Genomic DNA, 21,859 nt, shown 5'->3' with positions numbered 1-21,859 from the left:
TTTCCTAGCTTTCGGTTAGATAAACCAATTGCCTCTTTGGGGCTTGAGTCCCTGAGGTCAGTGTTTCTTGAATGATGTTTTCTTCAAATTTGTGGGTGATTTGATTTCTGTAAAGTTTCAGGAGCTAAAGCTTAGTTCCTTCACTAAAAAGAATGCATCACTTGAGGTTGAGGTTACTTGTCCAAATCGTGGGCTGTTGGAGATGATTCAATTGAAGGTAGGTACTAGGTAGGTAGTATTTCAAGGATTTATCAGGTTTGATTGAAACAAGTATTCATTATTGGACAGAAAAGAGCATATTAAGCATTGGAGATTAGTGTTTTGGGTTACTTGCTCATGCGAAGCACCTTACTGCTCTGCCCTGCAGGATTAAGATAATCCTTTTCTTTTCGTTCCTTCTTCTTGAAGTATTGATGTTTTGAAGCTAGAGATAAGTTAGTGCTACATTAATTCATTCATTTTGTAGGACAACGGTGAAAACAGATATTTCATTGTGAATTTGTATAACTAGTGAGCTATTGTCTTATTATTTGCAGATGGTTGCTTGTGTAAATGTAGGATAATACTTATATTGTTCTTAATGACAGCTTTTCATGAAAGTTTGTTATCATACGAAGATGCTTGCATTGAGTGGTGTTTATTTTTGGAAGTTCTCTCAGCAATCTCAAGGATTTTGAGTTACAAAATGAGTGCTCGAAGTTGGATCTGCATGGTACAGCTAATTTACTTGAAGTTTTGCCAATCTGTATGTGAAATAACCTGCACATTGCGCTTACAATGGAGCCTTTAAAGTTTTATCTGAACGAATCTTTCTCCAGTTTAAGCCAACATCAGGTTCAGGTTCTCTCCAATTTCAAAACTGCTGGTTTTGTGACCAACAAGAATGTTTGCAGCTGAGAAATTATAGATAGCAAGACTGATAGTGCTTTGCTGATTTTGTAACCGGTTTGTTTTTTCGCACTACCACATCTGACATTATCATTTATATATGCGCAGAAGTATTTGATTACTATAACTTTCTTTCAAGAAAAACTCCACCTAATGCCATCCAAGGATCACAACACCACCCCTTGACTACTGGGACCTGCCCTCACATGATTTTCAGCAGGTTTACTTCAGCAATACTTTTTACAAAATATCAGTAGATTGCTACAGAACATGCACTAAGTATGTAGCAAAAGTATCAAAATTGGTATGACATTCCTCCTTGAGACGACTTCTTGATAATCCAAGCTTGTTCCTGACAAATTCTAATCTGGCTTGAGAAAGAGCTTTTACGAATATATCTTCAAGTTGATTTTCTGCTTCACAGTAGATTAAGGTCGCCTCATTAGCTTTTTATACATCATGAACTAAATGGAACTTCACTTAGATATGCTTGGTTTTGACATGACTTGCATGATTTTTCACAATTGCAATGACTGAGTTGTTATCAATTTCAATTGTCGTTGCTTCACACTGTAGCTGCTGCAGCTATGTACTCTGCTTCTGCAGTGGTTTGTGCCATTGTTTTTGCTTGTTGGTCATCCAATAAAATGCACCTGAACCGAAATTGAACTCATAACATGTTGTGCTCTACATATCATCAAATGAACGAGCCAATCACCATCTGTGTAGGCTGTCAATTCTGCATCTGCAGTAGCTTCAAACCATACTCCAAAATCAGTGTTCCCCTAACATGTATTAGGACATATTTGCTGCCCTAAAATGCATCTCCCCTGGAGATTGCATAAACCTTGAAAGAAGTTTTGCCACGAACATCAAATCAAGTACATAAGGTAGGTGTTGCTTGCTTATGTTGTTTTAAGTGAAGGTCTAGGTGAGATTTGATTTCTGTGTAAATTTGGAAAGTTAGTCTATCGATGTCTGTCATGGATTCAGGGAAGTAAAGATTCATTCTATTATGCTGAAGGAGCCATAGCTGTTTTAGATATAGAAAGATGGTTCCGTTAAGATTGCTTGTCCAAATCTTCTGCCATGACAGAAGATTTTTTTTTTTAAGTTAAGAAGTATCCTCAAATGTTCTGACAGTGATGATTCTAAAATATAATTTCGACAATCATGGACATCTTTATTTACTGTCACAACACTGGAAATCTGCTTTTTAGAAATTTTTCCTTCTTTTCCAAGCCAAGTAGTTGCTGCAGCATTGTTAAAAAACCCATCCATTGATGACCCTCCACCTTTCAGAGCAAGATAGGTACTAGCTACCAAGTCGTAAAACTAAACTCGTACATTGCACCTAGTTTGATCCTCTGTCCACTTCTATAAAAGCTCACTCTGTCTCTTCTTCAGACATCAAACACTTCCAACTAAGATCGAACTCAATTTGCGTTAGCATTTTTTAATTATCTCTAGCATTATACCGTGGAAACTTAAAGATGAAGCAACAGTACTCAATCTTCTCATTTTCAATGCTCCTTCTTTCCCTTTGTTATATCAATACCTTTGCCCAGTCACCAACAGCAGCCCCAGCACAGGCACCAGCAGTAATCGTAGCACAACCTCCAGTCGCAACCCCAACACAGGCTGCTGCACCACACGGCATCACCAACGTCACCAAAATCCTTGAGAAGGCTGGCCACTTCATGATCTTTATCCGCCTTTTGAGATCCACCCAAGAGGAAAACCACTTGTTCTCCGCGCTCAATGATTCCAACACTGGTATAACCATCTTTGCACCGACAGATAGTGCATTTTCGGAACTCAAATCAGGAACTCTCAATACTCTAAGCGATGGAGACAAGTCTGAGTTGGTGAAGTTCCACGTAGTTCCAACATTTCTATCGACTTCCCAGTTCCAGACCGTAAGTAATCCTCTTGGAACATGGGCTGGAACAGGTAGTAGGTTACCACTTAATGTCACAAGTTATCCAAACTCGGTGAACATAACCACAGGACTTACCAATACAAGTTTATCTGGCACGGTTTACACGGACAACCAGCTAGCCATTTATAAGATCGAGAAGGTGCTACTTCCTAAGGACATTTTTGGATCCAATGCTCCAGCTCCAGCACCAGTACAGGCACCTGCACGAGAAAAACCTACTAAGGCGGTTCCTGCTGCTAATGTAGAGAGTCCTGTTGCTCCTGTGGATATATCTAGCGCAGTTACGTTTATGCATAATAATGTGGTTGTTGGATCACTCGTTATAGTTGCTGCTGCAATGTTTGCTTGTAATGTAGAAGGGTTTTGAAACTTGAGAGGAGATATGTTGGGCTTGGTTCCGGTTTTGTTTCATGATTTTGTTGACTTTGGATTCCTGTTGAAATTTGAATAATTCAAATTTTACTTTGAATCCAGGTTGTATGATTTGAGCTTGTGGTTAAGATGGAATTTTGAGAATTTATTTAATTTCTTGTTCAAGTTGCAATATATAAACTTGATCAGTCAAATTTCATTTTTTTTCCTAAGCGAAACAATTCAACTTTATATTTACGTTTTGATCTCTAAACTTAAAGTTTTAAATCTTTTATTTTATTTTTCTTCAAGTTGTTTTTAAGTATTTTTTATATTCATTATAGGTTCTGCTGATATTCCTTCTAATGATTTTCAGTAGTCTTCGGTTCTGCATCCATTTCTCTTTTGCTTTTATCTTCCAGTCGAGTGAGATAATTTTTAATATGCATGTAATATACATAAATATACATGTTGATGAGTACAACTAGTAAATTTCTTGAATATTTATATATGTTGCTTTATTTCCTGAGTACTCATCAATTCTTGAATTTTCACTTGTATTTTGTTGAGTTAAATTATATATACAATACGATATATATTACTTTGATAATTATGCGAATATCAATTATGTTTTGATATCAGACTTGTTAGTAACTCCATTCTAACAAAGAAGAATTAGTCTATGCGCACATAGTATTCTGTATACCTAGCTAGTGAAAGAGACACCAAACTGTGGTGACTGATCCTCACACAGTGGTTATCTTCGGGTATTATCTGATCTCTGACATGTATTTCATAACTTTATATTAATATGCTTGATATGTATATTTATATCAAGATATATGAAATTGCAAAATATTAATATCTAAAATCTATGTTAAATGTTATTCCCTTCCTGAGTTGGTTGAACTCACCCCTCTATATTTTTTAATATTTTTTTAGGTTTTTACTTTTTGTTAGCAGGTGGACTTTGTTGATGTTCTTACTTTTTCAGTTTTGGTCGGTATGCCTTACTTGTTCCGCGAGGCTTTCCTTTTAGTTTTGATTCGATATTTTAGACGTTCTATAATTACACTGTTTTAATTAAGTTTGGATTTTGACAATGTAATAAATATTATGGATTATTTGGTTTTCTTTATCTGATGATGAGTGATTTTGAAGTGTTATTTGATTTTATTGGGTTTGAAAGATTTTATTTGGTTTCCTTCCTTTATACTTCATTTATTTTTTTTTAATTTTCTTCTGGGATAAGATTCATAAATCTTACCACATAATTAAGCATTTAAATAAATTGTAATTAACATTACTTAAGAATTTAGTATCATATTGAGGTGAAAATCACCTACTTATACTTATAATTGTCTCTCGAATAATAGTCCTTACTATTTGTGCCATACAGCAACCTCTCCTGTGTTATCATTATTTAAATTCTTTTTAGATTCAAAATTCTCTCCATAAAAGAAACTTCTTTTCTTAATTCCTACTCATCCTATAATCCATAGACCAAGAGACTTTCAAATCTTTAAACACTACTATTTTTCTTCATCAATTAAACTTTAATCATTTATTCCAATTTACTTAATGTCTCTATTAATTTTCATAATTCAAACATCACTATCAACACGTTTATTTTTATTCTCCTAAGACAAAACTCTTTTTAATTAAAATAGTAATGATTTCTCATTAAATTCTTCATTTATTTCAAATCTTTTTAAATTCACCACTTTCATTTATTTTCTTTTATTTCATGTTAAATTTATCTGATTTAATCCATATGTCTAATAGAATTCATCCTCCTTTTCATTATTTCTTTGGTCAACTATAAATATTAAGGAAAATGGAATGTTTTTTCTTCTTCAAATTTTCACACTTTTTACATCTTTTTAACCATTCAGGTCAATTTATATTCCTTTTTATCTTAAAATATATTTTCTTTTATTTATTTCATCTTCTTTTTCACTAACTCAAAAATTCTAACTAGGGGCTTACATTTCATGTAGGGTAGTAATAAGCGTAGCAAAACTATAACTATTGGTAATGGAATATGATGCCTATCCTGCGCAAGACAAAAAAAAAATGTTACACAAAAATTATCAAATAATAATTTATAAAATAGTACATAAAAGCGTGTGCCATGTAGCTTTATTTGTTAAAAAGAAAGAAAGAAATGCCATAAATATAAAAGATAGAGAAAAACGGGTTGGTCGCCGGATGGGCAACCCACAAGATTGGGTTGTTGGCCGGGCGACCCACAAAGTCGGGTCACCACCATCAGGTGACCTCTGGTGCCTAATTTTTTTATTTAATTTGTGACCCGTTAATGTATTTGTTTTAAGGTTTTAAATCTTTGAAAAAAAAGTGAGTGAAAAAGACTCTGATATTCACACTGTATAAGCATTATGACCCTTACTAATTTTTTTTTTTGCAAGTTTGGTCACTTTAACAAGGAAAGCAAACCACCACCACTAAAACCCTAAACAACCCATGCAAACCTCCTTAATATCCCACAAATGGCTTAACCTCTGGTCCAAACTTCCTTCCCTTAACTTCCCTCATGCTCTTCCTCCTCCAAATTCATCAACAAAACCCTCCTCCACCGGCCCCTTTCCTCTTCTCTTCCTAAATTCTACCTCCAACTCAGTTACGACTCCAGTACTCAGCATAGCATCACAGATTCTTTATGATAAGCTAGCAAGAATCGTTACAGAGATGAACAGAGAAGTAAATAGAATTAGAGGGAGATACTGCAATGCAGAGGAAGAAGAAAATGTTTCTGTGTATATTCACTTATTATGTTTGCCAGCACTGCTACATTCATTTTATATGAACTAAAGGTGAGAAGCTTGTTTACCTAATCTAATTAACAGTAACAAACTTTGTTAACTGTCTAACAATATTAACAAACTTTTTAACCATTGTATTCTCTATTCTCTTGACAGGTGGCAGCAGCAGAGCCTTTGATATCTTGACACTTTACACCATTCAGAACCATTTAAAAGAACTCAGCTCGATATCTACTATTTTGCGGATTGTTGGCTGTCTTTCTTTTTTCTTAGAGATGGGGATGTTAAAATTTCAGGGCTTAAGAATAATTGTTGTTTAAATTTATGTAGAAATATAATTTATATCGAATTAAGGAATTCCTTAGCTCATCGTTTCTTGAACAAGTAAGTTTGCTACTGAATAGCTTGGTGCGCGATTTGATTTCTCTCTGTCTGAATTTGGAATGCTTGTCGCTTGATAAATGTGGTGGAATGAAGGATGCATGTCAAGATTTCAAATTTCTTCAAAGCTTAAAGAGTTTTGTCACAATAATGGATCGCTTTAGATTAGGTGGCCAAATCTTTTATCACTGGAGATGATTAATTTTAGGATGTGGAAGTGTGATTTCAAAGACTTATCTGGTTTGATTGAAACAAACATTTGCTGCACTTTCTAGTTCAACTTAAGGAAGATGGTTCCATGAGTTGTGCGATTTTTTCTAATTGTTTTCTGTAGTAACAATATTTCCGTCATTTCTCCATTTCCCATCTATTAATGATCTTGCTCACTGTATATTTTTCAGGAGATGGAGAACAATTCAGGATTTGGGAAGTGAAAAGGGAGAAACATGTTAGCTAAACCAATCATCCTCAGCCAAAATTATGAGATATAGGTGGCTTGTGTTCTTTGGTTTTCTGCTGCGAGATGTTCTCTTCTGTTTCAATTTGTTCTCTTAAATCTTCAGTTTTAGATTTCTCTTCAAACTTCGATGCTGGATTTTTTGTTTGCCTCGTGTAATTTTTGGGGCTCTTCACTTCTGTTTGTGTCGTTCATGCCGATTGCTCCTTGTCAGTGCTGCTACCATTTTTTTTCTCTCCTCTGGCTTCCATTTTTGTGTCTTGGTAACGTGATCTTGGTTTATCCAAAAAAAGAACAACGTTTCCCATACAACATTGTTTGAGCAGTTTATGCATTTAATTTTCACTTAAAGAATTGTTAGATGTGGTTGGACAGAACCAAATATGTATACCTTCCAATTTCTCAAGCCTCAATATTTTGACCGTTTATCACTATAGCATAGACCAATGCATAAATGGCAATGCCAATCCATGCAAACTCAAAGTAAATAAAAGAAAAAAAAACGAGAAGGTTACAACATGTGACAGAACATCTTTTCTATGCTTGCAACTTGCAACCACAACAATTATTTTCATTTGATGTTCTAAGTGAGCGATTGGAAATGAGGGTCCCGTGTTTTTAAAAAAATCAATTTTTTTTGTTAAAAATTAATTTCTTTATATGTTTTGGATTGTTTTGATATGTTGATTTCAAAAATAATTTAAAAAAAACATCATTTGATATATTTCAGAATGAAAAATACTTTGAAAAGCAACCGCAATCACACTTTTAAATAGACAACAAATTAAAATGATCTTGTATTCAAGGAGTTATTTGAATTTTGGGTAAAAAAATTTGATCCATTATATCTTTCAATCTTAGAAAAAATAATTAGAAATGTAATGGGCTCCTGTGTAAAGAATGCATTCTGGGTAATTAGAGAATCAAGAAACTACAATGTATCTTGTTCAGAAATAGGAAAGATGAAGTGTCTATGGAGTTACGTAGGAGTATGATATGCTAGTTTTAAAATGTTTTTATTTTAAAAATATATTAAAATAATATATATTTTTTTGTTTTTTAAAATTTATTTTTGACATTATTGCATAATATTTAAAAACAAAAGTTAATTTAAAATAAAATATTTAAAATTTGAATAATTAATATTTTGATCGCTAAACACAATAAAAAAAAACAAATCTATCTTATATTATAATTAAGGCCTGTTGGGCCTCACGAAAAAAAAAAAAAATCCATGGAGTCAGCTAACAAGAAAGATGAGAGATCCCGAAAGCGAGAGACTTCCACACTTGCTTGGAGATGTCAAACCTAGACGCAAGCTTTGCCAAGAAATCTGCTAAAAAAATCCTAACTTCACTCTTTTGAAACTTTCAAACTCAAACGTGAATTATTCAAAAAATAATAATAAAAAAAGAAATTAAAAGTTGAAGGAAAGTGCAAACAAACTCAAGCACTCTTTCATCATCTTACTTCACACTTTCGAAACTTTCAAACCCTAATCTAAATCGATAGCAGCTTACAATATAGAGAGATATATTCAACACAACTATCACCATCATGGTAATGGAAACAAGATCCACCAAGAGAAAAAAGTTGTGGTTTGCATCAAATAATGAAGGTGATAATGACATTGACAGGATCAGCGATCTCCCTGATGCTATCCTCCATCACATTCTCTTGCTTCTTCCCCTTAAATCCATTGCTCAAACCAGTGTCTTATCTCAAAGATGGAGATCTCTCTGGTCCTCATTTCCTGACCTTGATTTCACCACAATGAACCCTAGTAAGGCCATTTGTTCTACACCAAAGCTTAAAACAAAAAGATGGTGGTCTTCGATGGACTTCATCGCCAATGTCCTAGCTCTCCGTGACAAGCATTCTGATCTAAGAGCCCTTCGCTTTCGTGCACATTTGAGTTTCTCCCATCTAAATGGTTTGATCCGAAGAGCAATTAGGTGTAACGTGCAAGAACTTGATGTGGAAGTCGCCACCGGTGATTACTTCAATTTCCCTCGAGGAGTCATAACGAGTGAATCTTTGCGGGTTCTCAAACTGAGATCTCGGTATCCCGGTTTTAGATTGCTTCCATCTTCGGTAATGACTATTGGGTTTCCATCACTCCTCACATTGTCACTATCACTTGTCATTTTATATGAACAATCCTCCCTCTTGGACTTGTTTACAGAATCGTCATTTCCTTGTCTAAAGAATCTTAATCTCGATGCTTGTTTTGGGATGAAACATCTCAAGGTTTGTTGTCGAGCCCTTGAAGATTTAACAATAGAGAATTGTTTTCAGCTACATAGTTTGGACATTTGTTCTGCAAAATTGGAAAATTTAAGAGTTGCAAGCTGTTTTGATGCATACAGTGATAAGACATGGTTTAAGGTTAATGCACCAAGGCTTAGGAGCATTTCGTGGGAATATAATTCTATTACTGCTAGCAGTTCTCTAGTGAACTTGACCTCTCTGCATGAGGCCTCTGTTGGTTTCTCTCTACTTCATGAAAATTTGAGCGTGGAAAAGCTTCAGAGTGTGTGCAATTTTTTATCTGGACTCTCTCATGTCCATAGTTTAACTCTTGATAGCCAATGTGTTGAGGTAAAAGCCTTTCTCCCTGCCTGAAATATTGCTCAATTATCACAATCTTTTTTTCTCCGGCATAATAGTTATATGTTATTCAGTGCATGAGAATAGACTCTCACTATTTTGGCAGATTCTATCAAACAAGAACGATATTATAAACCTTCTCCATCCATTTAACAACCTTAAGGTTCTGGAGTTGCATACCGGTTTCGAGAAAAATAATGTACCAGGATTAGCATTCCTATTCAGGAGCTCTCCCACGTTGCACACACTCATCCTCAAGATCATCAATGACTTCAAGACTGAAAGAAGAGTGAGTACCATAAATGTAATTGTTTTTGATTTACGGCCTTATATATACACGCACACTTAGCCTTAGTTTTGTTTCATATTTTTGTTCTTTCAGCAATGGAATAGGGACTTGTGGGACTTGTCTACCTCTGCAGAGGAGCAATATTGGGAATCCCAACTCCAAGCTTTAAGGCCTTTCCTAGACCACCTCAAGGTAGTAAAGATACATGGATTCTTAGAGTGTGAAAACGAAGTTAGCCTAGCAAAGTTTTTGCTCAAGCATGGTAAGGACTTGCAAGAAATGACACTTTGCACAGCAAATTGTTGCAACTTTAAGGATTCTCTTCGGCGACAAAAAGTTCGGTCACAAATAATGGGATTCTCTTGGGCTTCTTCTAATGCTAAAATTGTATTCTTACTGTCCTCTTAATAGAGTATAATTATTTTTTCCTGTTAATTGTACTCTTCTAAAATGTGCTGTGCAATGAATATTTTTTGCTATTCCTTTCCGTACTTGTGTAAAACTTTTGTTATAATAACTTAATTCTCACATTCTAAAATCCATGAATCTTTTCTACCTTGAGGTTGTTTAGGAAAGGCTTCAAAATATTGCTCTTCTGCAAAGGTATCTCCGGACAAGTCCTTTTCGAAAACTGAATGGGGACTTCTGGGACATGTCTACCTCCTCAGAAGAGCAATACTAGGTGTTCAAATTCGGAGTTTGAAGTCTTTCTTAAACAACCCGAGGTAGTGAAAATTCATGGATGTTTAGAATGTTAGATGATGTTATTCGGGCAGAGTATTTTCCCAAGCAAGGAAAGGACTGACTAGTCCTATTCGGGCAGAGTATGTCCTATTCTCCAGTATCAGAAAGAAAGAATAGGACAATATTGGAGATGGCAAAATCAATGCTGAAGGAGAAAGGTCTTCCAAATAAGTTTCGGGCATAGGCAGTATCCACTACTGTATATATACTAAATAGAAAGCAGTAGCAAATAAAACACTAACGAAAGCATGGCCAGGAAGAAAGCCTTCAGCAAAGCATCTCAAAGTTTTTGGCAGTATATGTTACACTTATATTCCAGATGCAAAAATGAGTAAGTTCAATGATAAGACCAAGAAAGGAATATTTCTTGGCTACAGTTCAGCATTAAAAGGCTACTAGGTATACAATTTGTAGACCAAGAAACTAATTATCAGTCGAGATATTGAGTTCGATGAGAATGCTAAGTGGAATTGGGATGAAGAAAAAGTTCAAAAAAGAATAATCAATTTTCACTAAACTCAAGCTGATGGAGGAGATGTTGAAGAAAGTAGAAATCCACCATCATCACCATGATCTTCTTTATCAACAAGCCAATCATCAACCCCTCCAAGTTCACCTAAATCACCATCAATTATAAGGCAAGAAAGAATTTCTTCAAGTTCACCGGTTAGTAAAATGAGGTCACTAATTGACATTTATGAAAGCTGCAACTTCATAGTTGTGAAGACTAAAAGCTATGAAGCTATATCTAAAGAATAAGTTTGGGTGAAGACAATGAAGGAAGAAATTAAAATGATTGAGAAAAATAAGACATGGGAGCTAATGGATTAACTGAGATCATTGAAGTTAAGTGGGTCTATAAAATAAAGCTTAACTCTGATGGCTCAATACAAAAGTATAAAGCAAGGTTAGTAGTAAAAGGCTACTTTCAACTACTAGCATTGACTATAATGAAACATTTGTTCTAGCTGCTTAGCTAGACACTATTCAAGCATTATTTGCTTTAAATGCTCAAAAGAGATGGAAAATTTATCAGCTTGATGTGAAGTTCACTTTCTTGAATGGAGTTTTAGAATAGAGCAACTGTTCAACTTTTTAGTAAAAAGTAACAAAGATAAAATATTAAAATTGAAGAAAGCATTGCATGGGCTCAAGCAAGAACCAAGGGTCTGGTATAACATAATCGACAGCTACTTCAATGAACAAGGATTCAGAAGGAGTAAGAGTGAGCCAACACTCTACATTAAGACCCAAGGTAACTCTAACACCCTCATTGTCTCTCTGTATGTTGATGATCTTATCTATATGGAAAATAACAAGGAGATGATTCAAGAGTTCAAAAAAGATATTATGAAGACTTTTAAAATGATAAATTTGGGTTTGATGCATTATTTTTTAGGGATAGAAATACTCAAGAAAATGAAGAAATATTTATCTCACAAAAGAAATACACCGAGACCCTCCTGAAAAAATTCCAGATGACAGGATGCAAAGCAGTTGCTACTCCATTTGTGACTAATGAGAAATTACAGAAGGAAGATGGATAAAAAAAAGAGGGCACATCAACATTCAGAAATTTAATAAAAAGCTTACTATATCTAACAACGATAAGACCAGATATAATGTATGCAACAAGTCTACTATTAAGGTTCATGCAAAGTTCAAGCCAAAAATCCACTTTAGAGCTGTTAAAAGAATACTTAGATACTTGTAGGGAACAAAAGAGTATGGCATATAGTATATATCAATTATGGATTCAAGACTACATGGATACAAATATAGTGATTGGGCTGGATCAATTGATGATATAAAAAGCACTTCATTCTACACATTTTAACTCGGTTTTGGAATATTTTCTTGGGCATCTTAAAAGCAAGAGTCTGTAGCAAAATCATCGGTTGAAGCAAAGTATGTGGCAACCATAAGAGCAAGAAGTCAAGCTATATGGCTTAAAAGAATACTAGAAGATATGGGAGAATGTCAACAAGGATCTACAACGATATTATATGATAATAAACCGATGATTACTATGATGGAAAATCTTGTATTCCATAACAGGACTAAACACATATCAATCAAATATTATTTTCTATAAGAAGCAGTTGGCAATAAAAAAATTGATTTTGAGTATTGTAAAATTAAAGAATAATTAGCAAATATCTTCATGAAAGCGTATCCACGATTCAAGTTCTAGAGAAATCAAACAAACACGAGGAATGTTCTAGGAAAAAAAAAAGCTTGTCCATAATTCAAAAAACTCTAGAATTTTCTAGTTTATGGGCTAAATTTCCAGCAAGTTCTATGGTTGGAAAATTTGTTTAGATTGTTCCATTAAAGTTAGTTAGGAAGGCTATAGATAGCCATGCAACCATCATCCGTAAAGCAAGCCAAAAACTATGCTAATCTCAAAGCCTTTGTCCTAAAACTCTTCTTGTGTTGTATCTTCTATCAACAAAGTTTTTGTTTTGTGTATTCCGCATCCTTCAACAATTTCCAAACTATAAACTAAGTTCCCTTTTTACTAAACTATTACAACTAAAAATCTTAACTATCAAACTACTTTCATTTCAATTTCTAATCACTTAAACCTCTAAACTACCTCCTGAACTACCATCATCTTTTAACAGCAGCGCGTTTCCTTTTTTAATTAGTACTCGGCCTCTACATGGAGCCAGAACTTTTTTGCTAGTAATTCTTCTCTTCTAACTACCTGTAATCAGTCTTTTTATAGCTGTTAGCCAAAAAATTTCCACAAACACTAATTAACAGCAGGAAATTTTTACAAAAGAGATAGAAAAGTGGACTGCCATTAATTAGTAATGGATGGAAAGCTAATTATTTTTCTTTCATTGCAGTACACGAGGCATCTGTGAAACACGGTGGTTAAGTGGATGAAACATGAAAATGATACAATCAACAATATTTTGTGTATCAACTTATTCTCCCAAGTTGGATATCTAGACCAGACAACGAATTCTCTAGAGCTCGCATGCACGCATGTGTGTGTCTGCACATAAGCGTATTTTCAGGTCAATTTCAAGTGCTCAATTATGAACATCTTGGTGACTCAATTAAAATGAGGAAAACATCAATCTCTTACAGCTCACATGTGTCTTTGTAAGATTTAAATGCAAGGTCACCATTGTAGGGTCACTGCATTTCATCAAGCTAGACAGGGGGCAATGATGGGGCAGAATTTATTTGCAAGCGTGTTTTCGTCCAAGTACTTTTTGTCTCAGTTATTCATATTTCGAAGCTAACGTTTCAAGAACGTGGCATTTATCATGTCCGTGAAAAACAGAACTTCAACGTGCTATCTTGTCCAAAAATCTAGACTAGGACTCATTGTTCTGTCGCCCATGTAGTAGAATCTCTTGAGAATTAATCCTTGGTTAATGTAGCTAGAGTACTCAGTGAATGTTCCTGATGTGTTTCTACAGATCATCGGAGACAATTATCAGCAATATCAGTAAGCAACGAGCATTTTAAAGTGTTGCCGTGCAATAACACGTGACCTTTTAAAACATTGGGCTAGAATGCCGGAAAAGAGTTGCAACATCAGTGCCTTCTAAGTCATTGAAAAAGGCACAGAGCGGCAGATGTTTGAAACATCTGTTTCAATCTCCATGTTTCAAATATCTAGCCATGGAGGAGGACATACAACTAGATGTCTCAAACACTCGCAGCTCTATTCCCTTATCTAGATTTTCGAAGACATTAATTGAAGAATTTATCTGATGCAGTCGGGCTACAAAACCTTAAGGTTTTAAGTAGTTAAAAAAAAATCTCACACGGCTAGAAGATGATGCACCACAAACCTAGACTATTAGGATAGGGCTAAATCTAAGAGAAGATCTGATCTTGTTAGATCTCTATTATAATTAAAAAAAGTTATAATTTTTTATTTTATTATGTTGAATTGAACTTAAATTTTTCTAAGAGATTCTCAATGTCTATTTTAATATATAGGAACCACCTTATCGGTCCAGATTTCATGTTTAATTATATATATATATATATATATATTTGTGTTTTAAAATTCTTTTTTTTTTACCCTAGTAAAGATCGGTTTTATAGCCTATCAAAAGAAATTGTAAACCTCTTTAAACTTCATTAAACTTTATTGTAGAAAATAACATTATAAATTTAAATTGCATGACTGCAATCCTTTGGGTTCATCAAATTCTGTCTTTTCTCTGCATATTTGTTGACTTTCGTGTTTCCATATGCATCACATAGTCAAGGGTAATTGAATGTTATATAATTATTATTGTCCTTTCCCCCATTAAATTGGCACATTAAGGCGTAGCCAAACATAATAGTTGTTGTGTGCTTCATTTTATGGTTTACTTTTGATGCTTGGAATTGGCAGAAGTATATAAGCAAATTAAGAGGTCATCATCAAGAAACCTGTGTACAAGCAACCGATTTAGATAAATATTAGACAATTTAAACAAGAAACCCTAGACTGGGATTATTCTACTACATATCTTGGTTCCAAGACATTCCTATTCTATTCCTTCTACTTCCACTGAAAACTGATGTCCCTATATATATATGTTAGAAAGAAGTACTCATCCTTCAGTTTGGAGTGCACCATTGCTTATGACCAGGAACCCATTTCGGGCATTTTGGACTGATGTAATTTGACACAACCCTTGAGTTGAGAAGCTCGATAATCGGTGCGTATTTAACACACCTTGGAGCCTTGTACTGATTTATTGATGCACCTTGGCTTAAAGCGAAGTCCATAAGCTTGTCAAATGCCCCCCTCTCAGTTATCCTTATCTCTAGAGGGCCAATGGACTTATCTGAGACTCGGCCTTGGCGGTAAACACTGTTGAGTGATTCTTCAATAGCAAGGCAACAGTCTTCAAAAACTGAAGGAGGAATAGGAGTTGTTCCACTAAGGCAGATCTCCCAGAATAATACATAGTGACCAGGTATCTTTGATGTGTCAGCATAGCTTGTATATTCTGTGAGAGATGCACCGAATGGTAAAAGATGGTTAGCTGCATTCTGCACTGCATTTTGCAGCTCAACTTCGTCAGTCTTATCAGAATCAATGCTGAGAACAACATTTTTTCTACATACAAAGTTGAATTGAGGAGCCTTGTTCTTGAATCCAGCCACACGAAGTATGTCCCCCACTCGATACCGATAAAGACCTGAAAAAAAAAATTGTTATCAATTTTATTTATGGCCAAAATGGTGCAATTTAATATTCTGTCAAGAAGTTAGCAATTTATGTATTGTGGAAAGGGTTTCGCTGCTTACCTGCATAGGTGGTGATAACAAGCTCATATTCTTCACCTAGTTTGACATCAACAAGATCAACCAATTCCTGGTCTTTCTTCTGATCAAGGGATGTCGGTGCAGTGATTGAATTTATAAGTCCATTCTTTCGGTTCACGGGCAAGAACTCAAAGTAGGCCATGGTGGGGATGAGGGTGTAAGAAACTTCACTTGGCTTAGACAAAGGATTCAGGTTAAGGCCAAAGTAACATTCAGAAGAAGCATACATGGTGCAAACTAGGGGGAGGCCATCACAGTAATAGTCAAGTGTAGGAATATACTGTGACATTGTCCCTGTGACAATAACATCAATATACTTGGTGTTAGGCCACAACCTAGTTATGATCCCTTTCCACGACTCTCTGGTACATTCAGCCTCAATAAAATCAGATAGTTTCTGGTTGGGTTTGAGAATTTTCAAAACAGCCTCTCTTACTGAAGGGTCACTTATTTTGGGGTCAATTGTTCCATTCCGGATATCATTGCAAAGCAAAATCCAATGTTTTTCAAGGAACTTAATTGCCCTAATGAACCCAGAAGCAAAGACTGCACCGACTCGAAGAACATCATAGTTTTGATAAAGGCCACAAAGCAATTGAGAGTACATACTCTGGTAAGAATCCTGGCAGAGAATGGTTTCATTTGGGCTAGTATAGTTGGTGTATGGATCATAAGGCCTATCTCTGAAGTATGAACTTTTGTAATAGCTAGTTAAAACTGGACGTGCCAATAATCCTCCAGGAGTCTTAGCTTCTGATTTTATGAACAAAAAGTACATCCCTTTTCCTCTATCCAAACCTGGAACAAATTGATTCATCACTGGCATCAATAGGCTATATAGCAATGATCTTCTTCCCAGCTCTTCCTCAATTGTTGGCATCAGTTTCCTTTCTCCAGCAGATGTACCAGAACTACACATCAATAGCACCAGGTCACACACACACAAATATATATATATATATATATATATATATATATATATATATATATATATTTTGATAAACACATATACCATTATATATATATAAACACTTCTGAAGCTAAGTTGATGGAATCATCACCTTGTCAAGAACTCTGAAATGGGCTGGGAACATATGATTTGAGAAGTATCTCCATTAGCAATACGATCAATATCTGGCTTCAGATCCTCATAACTGACAGCAGGCATCACTTTCTTGAAAGTTTCTCTGTCTGCTTTGTTCCCATTCAGGCCATATCTCTGCAAATACTCAACATTTGCATTCCTAGAGAGGATTTCAGCAAGAACCTTTCTTTGCACCTCATCAGCATTACGTGTAACATCTTCAATAAACTGTAAAGCCTTTCTACTTTTTTCACAAACCAAGTTTTTCATAGGAGCTTCTTCAGGCATGGTTTTAATATATAGAAAAACAAAGTGAAAGAAAGGAAATTTTGGAGGAGACAAGGAGAAGGAAGAAACTATGGCAATTGTAGCAAGGAGGGCTATATTGTTTGGTGTGAAATGAAGGGGAGGGAGTATGGGGTTTATATAGAACAAAATAATAAAATAAAAAATCTAAGCGACTGCCTGTAACCCACTACACATACAAAAACACGCAACATGTTTAAGCAAATAGTGTAAACAAAAGGATATATTGTATGTCTCTAAAAAATTATCTTTCGTTATTAATTTTATTTTCCTAGGTATACCTCAATTAAGAAACTCTTTTTTACTCTTCCCTGCTTTACTTGGGTTTCGAATTCTACTCTTCTTTTGAGCCAAGTTAAAAGTGATAATGTAGAAATAATCATAGTGTAAAGCATAGTGTTAGATCTTACTGGAGTACTGACTCAAAATAGAGTCTAGATTAATAGGTTATTTAATATTTCTGGTGTAAAGCAAAATAAGTAATATTTTTTTTATGTTATCTCATATTAAAGAAAATGACATAACCGAAGAGATGAACATAGTTTTGGCTAGAACTGTTGATGACTCAAAAATACTATCGGGCCTAAACTCAAATCAAAGGAGGATAAAAACTTATTTTACTGAAAATGGCTTCGCAATTTCATAGTTAACCTACAAATCTCCATCTATTGGATCATGAGTGAGTCATTATTCCAATAAATGGGATTCTTTTTATAGTAAATTGAAGAAAAAAATTCAGTGAAATTAGTAGTAGTTGAAAAAACAATATGGAAAAAAAATAATCATCATCGTTATATATGTGCTTGGCTAGCAAGGAAAACAAGAAAATTGTTTGGAGTAGTCTACGTACGTAAAGAAGATTTCAATCGTAAAAAGAGGTGAGGACAGGAAATATCTGGTAAAACTGGGATTATTAGAACTACGGGTGTTGTTAAGAAAAATTAATTAAAAAATTGATGTGGTTAAAAGGAGTGGATTAGTTTCTTAAGCATCGAATAATCTTCAAACCGACACTTTAATTCTAAGTAAACTAAAAAAGCTTGGCGTCCGAGTTTATACTAATTGTTTTAACAGATAAATTGGTGGTGGTGGTGAAGTATTTGTGATTAACATTGATTACTTCTAACTAAATATATAATAAAGCTTGGTTTTCAAGTTTTATTTATTAAAATGTTGTTCATAAGTTATTAAAGGCGTTGTTGGACCAGCTTTTTTATAACAAGAAAAGTTAATTCTTCTTGATAGATTTTCCATAATCAAAATTTAAATAAATTATTTGACCTATTAAAAAGACAGAAAAAATATAAAATATAAAATTCTGAGAAAAAATAAATAATATAAAATTCTGCCGAGTAAAATAGTAGTACACCTAGAGAAATATTTTTATTGAGAGGGAAAATGTTGTGGGAAAAATTGTGTTTACCAATTTAAAATACACAATTTCATTATAAAAGCATCTCCGAACTTTCTCATTTATTTTGAATCAATTCTAATTGACTAATTCCACCTAAAGTGAGAAATTGTGACTTAAAACAATTATATTGAGAAAAAATAATTTAATAAGATTGAGTCAAAATGAAAATTGGTATCCATAATCTTCAAGAAAATGGATTGTACCTTAGAGTTCAATTAAGGGAAATATATATATATATATATATATATATATATATATATATATATATATATATATATATATATATATATAACTTCTTTGAGACGATTTATGGAGTAAAGTGCACTACTTTTTTGTTTAGCACATGCACGTATACCTTTAAGCATATATTTTTCATAAAATCTATGGAAATTGTAGCAGCAACACCGCAAGACAAGTTGCCGGCGCCGGCTACGACATTCATGCATGCATGCCTCCAGATTTCTACTTTAAGATGATCATTAATTAAGCAGATTAATTCCTCCTACATGATTGTGATCAGATTTACGATTAGTCATTAATTAAGGAGGGTCCATCAACAACTATGAAAGGAAAATAATGTAAGTTACATTCTGTAACCATCATATGTAATTAATGTGTCAATTATGTTTGTAGTTTTATTTGAATCAATCACGGTTGTGCCACAAAATCCATACAAGCACTTGTTAGGCTAATCCTCTATGAGTTTAGTAAATAAATTAGACTATGCAACACTTGAGCTTTTTCGTTTCAACATGCTTTTGTATAATTGAAAAACTTAGGGCAAAAAATATGTGGGATTGTGTGTTGTGTGAGAAATGATGTGGGCCAAAGAATTAACATATAGTATAATTTTAGTATGTGGAATTGATTCATGGCCATGCCTCAACAAAAATACAATAAGATATGATCAGAAACTGTTTGATTTCTGGTCACATCCCCGGCCTCTTCTCTTGGTGTTCCCTATATGGCCATTCACAGTCACTTTCAATAGCCAATTGCTTTGAGCCCATTAATGGCTGTCTCAATGATAAAAAAAATTTCCTGTTCATTTAATTAATTAATCTAGTCAACCCCATGGAAAATGACCCGTTGCTTAAGGAGGAGAAATGCAAAGTGAAAGAGCTCCCACCAAGGCAGGGATGCTTTGTGCTTGGTGAGATTATGATAAACTGGAGATTTCGGGGAATGTTTATGTGGGATTATTGTCTTATTGTTTTCGCTTGGATGCACAGTTTTGTTCTGTACGTTAGTTTTCATTGACCTTTACATATTTTTATCTTTATGAAGATTCTGAGCGTAGCTGTCGTGTATCTGTAATAATTTCTTTGATTATCCAATTAATTGCAATTTATTTGATTATAATAGTATAAAAGGGAGGGTTATCTCCTGTTAGATCATCCAATGAATCAAAGAAAAAAAAGTTTGAGCTGCTCTATGAAACTATTATGTATTTTGAGAAAGGAAAATGCTACCTTTACCTAAATTCTAAATTTATTAAACCCATACTCTAGTTATATAATTGGCTCGGGTTAATTATTTTTTTTTAAAAAAAAACATTGTTTTGAAGAATTAAATTTTTTTTATAATCAAATTAGGTTTTGATCAAGTTGTAGTTGCTTTGCTAAGTCAATTAAGTTAAATCACATCAATTTCAAGTTAATTGTTTTTTAAACTCGATCTGGGACTGGGGCCTAGGCCAGTCTAGTCTTAGGTCGACCCGTCTAGCAAAACCATGTTTAATATAATTATGATAAAATCTTTTTTAAATTAGTTTGAAAGAAATTATAATTATTGGTTTTTGGAATCCATTAATTAGTGAAATCGATTAATTAATGAGATATTTTAAACAAATCTTTCTGCAAAACTAATAGCATTATCTATTTCACAAACACATATATTTTTTTAACAAGTCTTAAATTAGGAAGTTAATCTTCAATTTTGCATAATCAAAAAAGATTTTGATTAAGATGTTGTAAAGTTAATTAAATCAAATCCAATCAAATATTAAAATATTTTTAAAACTCAATTTAAAATTAAAAGCCAGGTCGACCTAATCTTAGGTCGATCTGTTTAACAAGATCAAGTTTAATAACTGTATTAAAATCTTTTTGAAATTACTTTGTAAGAATTAAAATTATTAATTTTTGAAATCAATTAATTAATAAATTGATTAATTAATAAGATGTTTTTTTTTAATCTTTCTGCAAAACTAATAGCATTACCTATTTCACAAATATTTTTTTTTTAACACCTCTTAAATTAAGAAGTTAATCTTCCATTATGGTATCCGAATCCTCAACAATTAATCGAGTTTGAGGCAATTAATTAGGCTAATTATTTAAGAAATTTGAGTTTAAAATCATTCCCACTCAAATATAAAGAGAGGTCATGAAGTGGATAAGCCTGTATAAAATAATTAACTTTACATTAATGTTATCTTTCTTATTATATATATGGTATACTGGACAAAATTGAATTGAAATGAACATTACTAAACATGAAATGATCAAGGAAATTGGTCTTTGGGCTATAGTTAAATTCTTCACTCATTGTTTGTGGTGAGGAACAGTGAACTGAGAAGAGCCTTCGCTACCTGCAATAAGAGGACTTGAATTAATTAACAAGAACAGACGACTTTGTGGGTGAAAAGTGTGCTAATTAAGAAATCCTTGGAAATAGCACAAATCAAACCCCCTTAGTGGACTAACATACCACTTTGACACTGATCGTTTTGCCTACTAAGAGGAAACATACTTTTTTTTTTTTTGGGCTTAGTACAGCTTTTAACACATTTTCAACCCAATCAAATCACTTTCATGTACCCTAATCCCATGGACAAAGTAACCTTGAAATGATAATCAGAATGTGTATCCTATAATTAATGCTACCTAGTACGTATTCTACCGATGGCTTTGAATATCAAGGGGGAAAAATCAGTAAAATACTATACCTAGGCTCCGTTTGTTTGTAGAAAAATTGTTTTTTTTTTTAAAAGTGAATTCCGAGGAAAATGAATTCTTGAAAAGTGAATTCCGGGAAAGTACTTTCCAATGTTTGGTAGTGTTATGAAAAATGAACTGGAAAACACTTTCCAGTGTTTGGTTATGTTATGGAAAATGAACTAGAAAATAATTTATTAATAAATTAATTTTTTTTTCAAGTTTATCTAATATATATAAAATATTTAATATAAATATTTAATCACTTACAATAAAAGAATGAAATCTAAAAAGTATAATGATGAATTTTTTTTATTATAATATATATTCATACATAGTTTATTTTATAAAATATAACTATATATGTCATATCATA

At 33.6% G+C, this 21,859-nt stretch overlaps 3 protein-coding genes across 3 annotated transcripts; 2 read left to right on the top strand and 1 right to left on the bottom strand.

Annotated features, from left to right (window-relative positions):
• The first annotated feature begins 2,312 nt into the window (after nt 1-2,312).
• On the top strand, nt 2,313-3,360 carry LOC133668921 (fasciclin-like arabinogalactan protein 12). Its single transcript, XM_062088929.1, has one exon. The coding sequence runs from the start codon at nt 2,382-2,384 to the stop codon at nt 3,195-3,197; it is 816 nt and encodes a 271-aa protein (XP_061944913.1). The 5' UTR covers nt 2,313-2,381; the 3' UTR covers nt 3,198-3,360.
• Nucleotides 3,361-8,365: 5,005 nt separating this feature from the next.
• Nucleotides 8,366-10,109, top strand: LOC133669277 (putative F-box/FBD/LRR-repeat protein At4g03220). The gene is made up of 3 exons (XM_062089349.1): nt 8,366-9,403; nt 9,519-9,701; nt 9,795-10,109. The coding sequence occupies exons 1-3, from the start codon at nt 8,366-8,368 to the stop codon at nt 10,107-10,109; spliced, it is 1,536 nt and encodes a 511-aa protein (XP_061945333.1).
• A 4,715-nt stretch (nt 10,110-14,824) lies between these two features.
• LOC133670158 (indole-3-acetic acid-amido synthetase GH3.6-like) lies at nt 14,825-17,203 on the bottom strand. The gene is made up of 3 exons (XM_062090653.1): nt 16,802-17,203; nt 15,723-16,651; nt 14,825-15,613 (listed from the first exon to the last, which is right to left on the bottom strand). Exons 1-3 carry the CDS (start codon nt 17,110-17,112, stop codon nt 15,027-15,029), a joined length of 1,827 nt encoding a protein of 608 aa, XP_061946637.1. The 5' UTR covers nt 17,113-17,203; the 3' UTR covers nt 14,825-15,026.
• Between the last annotated feature and the right edge of the window lie 4,656 nt (nt 17,204-21,859).

This window comes from Populus nigra, chromosome 12 (assembly GCF_951802175.1).
Source record: "Populus nigra chromosome 12, ddPopNigr1.1, whole genome shotgun sequence".
In the NCBI taxonomy this organism is placed as follows: Eukaryota; Viridiplantae; Streptophyta; class Magnoliopsida; order Malpighiales; family Salicaceae; genus Populus; species Populus nigra.
Note: the sequence above shows the minus strand (reverse complement) of the source record. Positions and strands in the feature narration are given on the sequence as shown.

Excerpts from the sequence above, each read along its gene's own strand:
- LOC133669277 (XM_062089349.1), top strand. The coding sequence starts at position 8,366 with ATGGAAACAAGATCCACCAAGAGAAAAAAGTTGTGGTTTGCATCAAAT. Across the intron at positions 9,404-9,518 it reads TTGATAGCCAATGTGTTGAG|ATTCTATCAAACAAGAACGA; the intron begins GTAAAAGCCTTT and ends CTATTTTGGCAG. Across the intron at positions 9,702-9,794 it reads ACTTCAAGACTGAAAGAAGA|CAATGGAATAGGGACTTGTG; the intron begins GTGAGTACCATA and ends TTGTTCTTTCAG.
- LOC133668921 (XM_062088929.1), top strand. The coding sequence starts at position 2,382 with ATGAAGCAACAGTACTCAATCTTCTCATTTTCAATGCTCCTTCTTTCC.
- LOC133670158 (XM_062090653.1), bottom strand. The coding sequence starts at position 17,112 with ATGCCTGAAGAAGCTCCTATGAAAAACTTGGTTTGTGAAAAAAGTAGA. Across the intron at positions 16,652-16,801 it reads ATTTCAGAGTTCTTGACAAG|TTCTGGTACATCTGCTGGAG; the intron begins GTGATGATTCCA and ends ATTGATGTGTAG. Across the intron at positions 15,614-15,722 it reads TGTTATCACCACCTATGCAG|GTCTTTATCGGTATCGAGTG; the intron begins GTAAGCAGCGAA and ends TTTTTTTTTCAG.